Source organism: Otolemur garnettii, unplaced genomic scaffold (genome assembly GCF_000181295.1).
Source record: "Otolemur garnettii isolate 467f Iridium unplaced genomic scaffold, OtoGar3 scaffold00047, whole genome shotgun sequence".
In the NCBI taxonomy this organism is placed as follows: domain Eukaryota; kingdom Metazoa; phylum Chordata; class Mammalia; order Primates; family Galagidae; genus Otolemur; species Otolemur garnettii.
The window spans coordinates 3,505,741-3,513,872 of record NW_003852442.1 but is presented as its reverse complement, the minus strand read 5'-3'; the positions used below and the strand labels follow the sequence as shown (position 1 = coordinate 3,513,872).

The 8,132-nt window shown below is 42.8% G+C and overlaps 1 protein-coding gene across 1 annotated transcript in view; it reads left to right on the top strand.

The window, feature by feature from the left end:
• Nucleotides 1–7,597: 7,597 nt before the first annotated feature.
• BCO1 (beta-carotene oxygenase 1) overlaps nucleotides 7,598–8,132 on the top strand; it is a 40,227-nt gene continuing 39,692 nt past the window's right edge. Inside the window, exon 1 of the mRNA XM_003791305.3 lies at nucleotides 7,598–7,845. Coding sequence (XP_003791353.1) covers nucleotides 7,782–7,845 — 64 coding nt within the window. The 5' untranslated portion in view covers nucleotides 7,598–7,781. The remainder of the gene's footprint in view (nucleotides 7,846–8,132) is intronic.

Sequence of the window (8,132 nt, the reverse complement as noted above, 5' to 3'; positions counted from 1 at the left end):
TTGGGAAGCTAAAGCAAGAGAGTCACCTAAGTCCAGGAGTTGGAGGTTGCCCTGAGCTGTGTGATGCCATGATACTCTACCAAGGGTGATAAAGTGAGACTCTGTCACTACAAAAAGAAAGAAAGAGAGAGAGCGAGAAAGAAAGAGAAAAAAAGAAAGAAAGGAAAGCAAGAAAGAAAACTCTGAGGCACATTCACACCATCTCCCAGTTCCCCAGCCGGACTGAGTTTCAGTTGCTCATGATGGCTGTATAATATAGTATTATGGATTTGTTTGTTTGAGACTGAGTCTTGCTATGTTATCCAAGCTGGAGTGCAATGGGGTGATCATAACTCATTTTCCTGCTCCATTCTCCCGAGCAGCTGGGACTACAGGCAGACGCCACCATACTCCACTAATCTTTCTTATTTTTTGTAGCGACAGGGTCTCACTATGTTGCCCAGGCTGGCCTTGAACTCCTAGCCTCAAGCAATCCTTCCATCTCACATAATCTTTCCTTATGTGTGGAAGCTTAGAAACACCATAGGCCGATAACTGCAAGCTGGAGAACCAAAACAGCCAAGTCCATGGGCCAAGTCCAAAGATCCAAGAACTAGGCTCTCTGATGACCAAGGGCAGGAAAAGATGGAAGCTCCAGCTCCAGAAGAGAGTGAATTTCCCCATCCACCCTCTTGTGTTCAGGTCCTCCATGAATTGGATGATGTCTGCTTACATTGGTGAGGCTGGACCTTCTTTTCTCCATTTGCAGATCAAAATACTAATCTTTTTTGGAAACACCCTCACGAACACACCCAGAAATAATGTTCTACTGCATACCAGCTCTCTGGGCATCTCATAGTCAAGTCAAGTGTCACTCAAGCTAACACTTAAAATTAAACCTCACAACCTCCTGTACAAACTTCTTGCATTTGAATCCTTATCTTAGGAGCTGCTTCTGGGGAAGCCCAAACACAGACAGGTATATTCCCAGGACTGGGACAGCCAGACCACAGAGGATGACTGTGTTTATGGTTCTTGCTATGGACTCAGCCAAATTAATGATCTTTCTGTCACTCATGTTACTGATCCCACTTGAAGACTCAGATCAAATCCCGGAAAATGTGCTCACACAGCCGAGCAGTGTCCTATATACTTTGCCGATGGTTTCAATTCTCTGCCTGGGAACCATCTCTGAGCAACTGGTAACAACCTCAGTCTTTGAAATGTTTAACAGTATTCTCTTGATTTTTTGTTTTTATGAGAAAGAGTCTCACTCTGTTGCCCTGGGTAGAGTGCCGTGACATCATAGCTCACAGCCACCTCAAACTCTTGGGCTTGAGCAATCCTCTTGCCTCAGCCTTTCAAGTAGCTGGGACTACAGGCACCCAGTATGACACCTGGATAGTTTTTCTATTTTTTTTAGTAGAGAGGGCCTCGTGTTCAGTTCACCCACCTCAGCCTCCCAGAGTGCTAGGATTACACGTGTGAGCCACCACACCTGGCCTTCTCGATTTTTTAAAACTTCTCTGTAGATGAACCCTACATGTTTGTTCACATACGTTTAGTCCTTTGCTTTTTATAGGGTGGCTGGTAAACTGGGTCTTGTAGGACTAGTCAGGCAGAATGGAATAGAGGTGGAGACTGGGGGTGGGGGAGGACTGATAGAATGATTGTCTTAGAGAGAGCTCTAGAATGCCAACGCTTTATTTCTTATCAGTACCCCAGGACCAGCCTAAACTACAGTCACTGAGTGGCCTTCCATGCCTGGTCACACTGTCACACTTTTGTACATGTTGTTTCCTCTACCAAGAATACCTTCTCTTATATACAGGGTGTCCACAAAGTCCATGTGTAATTTAAAATTGCACACGAGCCTTATGGGCACCCTACATTTGCTTATACACTTGTGCCCTTTTTTCAAAAATTGCTCAACTATTAACCTCTTCTCTGAAACCTTCTTATATCCTACAGGAGTTAATTGCCGCATCTTCTGAGGCCTAGTAGTAGTTTGATCTATTTCCATTTTAGCAATATTTAAAGATAACAGGAAGCTTTAAAAAAGAGAGAGTGCCAGAGAAACTGCAACAACTTGGCTGTAAAAATAAATTCATTTCTAGCCTTTTCCATTCCCATTTTTAAATACTTTTGCTTAATGACTATTATGGGTTAAAATGCATCCCTCCAAAAGATACATTTAAATTCTAATCCCTAGTTCCTTTGAATGTGACTTTATTTGAAAATAGGGTCTTTGCAGATGTAACTGAGTTAAGATGGGTCATTAGGATGGGCCCTAATTTAATGACTGTGTCGTTGTAGGAAGAAGGAAATTTGGTCACAAAGGGGAAAATATCATGCAAATATGGAGGCAGAGGTTGGGGTGATGCAGCTGTAGGTCAAAGGACACGGCTGCACGTCAGGGATGGCAGCCACCAGGAGCCGCCAGAGGTGAGGAAGGAGCCTCCTATTGAAATTTCAAAGGGATCATGGTCCATGGTACTTTGTCATGGCAGCTCTAGGACAGTAATGCAATGACTGTGTAGCACTATGAGGCCATGTGCTGCTCCTTCACTCACTTGTTTACTTATACATTCAACAATTATTTACTGAACATCTATTATGAGCCTGGCCCTATGGAAAACTCTGGATTTTAAAATGGAAAATGAGATGACAAGGTTCATATTTCAGACAGGTGGCCAAAGAATAGGTGGGTTGGTGGGGGTCGGAAGAAGTGAGGCCTGTGAGGAGGCTGGTCTCGGTGGAGAAAAATACTATCAGTGGCTGGGGGCTGGAGGAGAAAGGAATGATTTAGAAGATAATTTAGAAGGTGGTGCTACAGAGACTATAGTCCAGTCTACAACCTGATGGGTTTCTGTTTTTGTTTTTGTTTTGAAACACAGTCTCAATATGTTGCCCTCAGTAGAGTGCAAATCTCTTTCTTCCTATAAGGACGCCAGTCACCTGTAAGGGCACAGCTCACAGCAACCTCTAACTCTTGGGCATAAGTGATTCTCTTGCCTTAGGCTCCTAAGTATCTGGGACTACAGGCACCCACCACAACTTCTGGTTATTTCTCTTGTTGTTGTTGCTGTTGTCATTGTTGTTTAACAGGCCTGGGCCAGGTTCGAACCTGCCTGCTTCTGTGTATGTGGCCGGCACCCTAACTACTGAGAGCTACAGGCATGGAGTCTATTTTGGGTGGGGGAAGGTGGAGACAGAGTCTTCCTTGATCACCCTTGGTAGAGTGCCATGGCATCTTAGTTCACAGCAACCTCAAATCTTGGGTTCAAGGATCCTCTTGCCTCAGCCTCCCAAGTAGCTGGGACTACAGGTAGGACTACTATTTTTTTAGAGACAGGGTCTTGCTTTGGCTCAGGCTGGTCTCAAACTCAGATAATCCACCTGCCTCGGCCTCCCAAGTGCTGGGATTACAGGTGTGAGCTACCTCGCCTGGCAACCTTCTGGTTTTTAAATTGAATTTTTGCCAAGTATCTCAATCGGGTTCTGAGTGCAAGATGGAAAATTGAAGATTTCCAGACCAAGCATCCAGAGATACTTGGGTTTTATTTCTGTATTTCAATCTTGTTAATTCTATATCATAAGCATGTTGCATTATTGTTATATAAATTATGGCACTTATTATCTTCCTTATTAGACTTTGAGCTCATGAGGTCAGGAGCTATGACTCTCCATTTTTTAATCTCTAATATTCAATATGATACTAGTCTCTACTTCTCCGTAGGACTTTCTGAAATTTATTAGCCATCTGAAGTGTTAATGGAATAATGGATAATCTCTTGTTTAGTGAAGTTTTCCTTTCAGGAAACAGAGGAGGCTATCTGACCACCAATGTTTCTCTCCCTTAGTGGGGGCAGCTGCTACTTTAGGCAAGGACTTTGCCTATCACCATGAACACTGCTATCTAATGATTTCAACATTATATGCTCAGCTTATCATTCTGACCAATTAGAGGCACAATTCAGAAGCTAACTTAATTGGAAAACTGCAAAGTAATTTAGATATCATGATGTTATTTCCAAAAGGGAAATATTAACTCATTTTAGGTAATAACATTGTAATAGAAGATATAGAATTGCATGCTAAGGCTGTTGACTCTTTTATAGCCAATTGACAAAACTTTTTCTTTTTGAATTCAGCTTTTACTTCTTAACCTTGTGACTTTTTTTGTAGGCTCTATCCATTTATCCTGAGGGACAAGTGGTCTCAGGGAAGGAAGAGTTTTTACATGGAGTTAAAATTTACTTTGAAAGGGTCAAGGACAGGTCTTGCATCTATAGGAGAAGGGTTAGAAGCCTAGGCCCAGCTCACCTAGCATCTACTCACATAACTTACCAGCTAACTTGCAATTATATATATATATATATATATTTTTAAAAACCGCAATGAAAGCAGAAGAACCATCTAGCTGAGCCCCGTCCAGCATCCAATGAATAGCATTGATCAAATCCCAATCAACCCAGAGAATTGTGAGATATAATAAAAACGGTTGTTTTAAGCCACTAAGTTTTGGAGCTGTTTGTTGCACAGCAATAAATAACCAAAACTCTTCAATAAGCTATGCTATTTGCCTCTATGTTATTATTGCCCCTTTCTCTTATGTGCTGGCCAGTTTTAAGCCCTACTTTAAAGCAGCTAATATGTTGTAAAAGTTGCATGTGGAACACTCATTTTTGCTGTCTTACCTAGTTCTCTTTTCCCAAAGAAAACCTCTGAAGTGTGGGAAGTGTTACTGTGGAATAGGGAAGATAGTGCCCCTATTAGCTATTCAGTTTAAGCAAGTTATTCCATATCTCTGAGGCTATCAAAAGAAGATTGCTAATGACTTCCTTGCCGGGATGTGGAGGGATTAAATGAAAGACTGCTCCTAGACCACTTATCACAGGACTTGGCACATGTCAGCATCCGATGAATAGCATTAATCAAATCCCTTGTCCCACTCTCTCCATGTTAGTGAAGGCATAGAACGTTGCAGTCAGTCCTCCATAGGTCCAGAGCAATGCCAGAGTTTGTTGGGACAAGAGCAGCTTCTGCTTCATATTATCTCCATTTACAAAGAGAGAGGATGAGTGTTTAACACGAAGGCAGTCATTCTTACCACTGCCAAATCCCTAGTCCACTTAGGAAATGTATATCCAGCCTCAGCTTCCAAACAAAAAGATCATCATGAGAGCCCAAGAATACAGAAACTGCAGCCAAGCGTGGTGGTTCACACCTGTAATCCTAGCATTAGGAAGGTTGAGGCAGAAGGATTGTTTGAGGTCAGGAGTTTAATTCCAGCCTGGGCAACTTGGCAAGATCCTCATCTCTACAACAAACTTAAAAAAAAAATTTAGGGCACATGATGATGCATGCCTGTAGTTTCAGCTACTGGGGAGGCTAAGGCAAGAGGATTGCTTAGGGCCAGGAGTTCAAGGCTGCAGTGAGCTATGATGGCATGACAGCATCCATGCACATGACAACTTGGTGGCGTAATATGAGACCCTCTCTCTAAAATTTAAAATAAAAAAAGGCAGAGTCTGGTTCTCATTAATCACCTTCATACTCCCAGAACTTGGGGTATAGTAGATGTACTTCCTACTGCACAGAAAAAGGCACAGAATTGTTTTGTTCACTGCTGTGTCCTGTACATAGTAAGTACTTAGTAAATATGGATTGAATGAATGAATGAATGTAAGAATGAATGAATATTTCACTGCCTGTAGGTTACCTATCCCAAGCCACTCCCTCCTTCAGACTTCCTAATGAACTCCAGACAAGATTCCGGTGGCACTGTGCCATCCCAAGGGAGAAGGAAATTAAGGCTCTCCTATTTCTCTTTGCCAGGAATTGATTTGTTGAGAGGTGGACATGTGACACAGAATAGCCAATGAGATGTAAGAGAAAAATCTACTCAGAGAATGCTGGGAAAGATTTCCCTCCACATAAAATAAAAAATCATTGGTAGCCAGAGCTGAACAAGCCAAGGATTAGAAGCCAACTCTGGGGGGCTGGCAGTGCAGAAGTTCCAGCCAGGAAATGACCCAGATGAGCTTCTGAGTGACCCAGTAGCCAGCCTCCAGATGGCTGGATGTCTGAGATAAATGCGTATCTTTGGGATTTCAGCAGATGTTCTGTTATCTGCCACCAAAATGTCTTCCCTTAATTCCTTGTGCCTTAAGGATGTTGTTATAGGCTGAATTGTGTCCCCTAGAATTCATTCATCACATCAAAGCCCTAACCCAGTGATTTTCAACTGGGGTGCCATGGCACACTGGTGTGTTGTGAGAGGATCTTAGGTGTGCCATGAAAATTTGTAAAGATCATTAATTAAATTATTTTTGAAAGAAGTTCAAAACATAATAAGTATTTTTTTCACTCTTTCTTTTTTTTGATCAACATAATTTAACGTGCTGCAGAAGGTTAACTACAGGTTCAAGTGTGCTGTGAGATATAAAAAAAGTTGGAAAACATTGCTTTTAAGCCACAGAATGTGACTGTGTTTGAGGCCATTAGGGCAGACCCTGATCCAAAGTAACTAGTGTCCTTGTAGGAAGAGGAAATTTAGACACAAAAAGAAACACCAGGGCTGTGTGCACACAAAGAACAGGTGAGGGCGCAGCAAGCCAAGGGGAAAGGACTCAGAAGAAGCCAAATCTGCTACTTTGATCTTCCAAAGCTGTCTGACACCTTGATCTTGGAATTCTAGTCCCCAGAACTAAGAAAAGAAATTTCTGTCGTTTAAACCACCTGGTATGTAATAGCTTGTTAGGGCAGTTATAACAAAATACTTTTAGAAAATAGCTATAATAGCAACTCATTATCTATTATAAGCAGATATCAATTGTTATACTTACTTATTTCCATGACTATCAGAAAATCCTTTTTTTGCTCAGGCACAGCAGCTCATGCCTGTAATCCTAGCATTCTGGGAGGCCGAGGCAGGTGGATTGCTTGAGCTCAGGAGTTCAAGACCAGCCTGAGCAAGAGCAAGACCCCATCTCTAATAAAGTACCTGGGCGTTGTGGCAGCACCTGTTGTCCCAGCTAATAGGGAGGCTGAGGCAAGAGGATTACTTGAGGCCAAGAGTTTGAGATTGCTGTGAGTTATGACAGCAAGGCACTCTATCAAGGGTGACAAAATAAAACTATCTCAGAAAAAGAAAACAGTACAGTAAATTGCTATTTACATGTGATTTTAGGGGAGGAGGATGGCATTTATTACAAAAAAAAATAAAAAACATAAGACCCTGCCCATCTCTGCTGAAGGACTCTCTGACACACAGCTATGTCCACATGATCAGTGCATTCAGGGTTCCCCTAATTTGTGGCGCCCTGAACGGTCCCTATAGCCTCTCTTCTTGTTCCGATTGTAAACAAACATCTGTAGGGCTGGATTACTTGAGAGGACATAACTCAACAGAATCTACTGAGTTCTTTCTGCCAGTTTAGAACCCAGCCAGAAACAAGTTTTTCTCGGTTAAGCCAAAAGTGAAACTGGAGAGGGAAAGTTGGAGGTATGATAAGAGGATTAAAGATTAGTGATGACACAGGGCTTGGAAGTTGACCTTTGACCAAATGGCTTATAAACAACACCAGCCCAGCGTTCCCAGTGCGTGCAAAGACACACCAGGCCTTCAGAGAGCGAAGGATCAGTGCCGGCCGAACGGGAAAAAGGCAGAAGGAGAAGCAAGGGGCATTCAGAGGGACGGGGACGGAGATGTGAAGGAGGGAAGGGGCTGCACGGCAGGAAGGAGACCCCGGAGCAACGTGTCCACTGCCAGCATCATTCTCCCCGTGCCCTGAGCAATGGATATAATATTTGGCAGGAATAAGAAAGAACAAGTGGAGCCTGTAAAGGCCAAAGTGACAGGTGAGTGTTTGTATAAATACTTGGCTTTGCCTGTATGTTCAGATGGGCCTTTTTTTCTGATTATAGAATACTTCTTATAAGATATTTTTGGGAAGTTTGGAAAACAGCATATAGGAAGGAAATGACCCATAATCCAGACACTTAGCTGGGCAATTACACATTATAACTCAGTTTCTGAGCGGGGGGAGGCGCCTCACTATTTGGAAGGTGCGGGGAAGGTGCTGGGAATGCTCCAGTGGGCGCCTGCGCAGTGGGATTCATCTGCAGAATGCACGCTGTATCCGTGC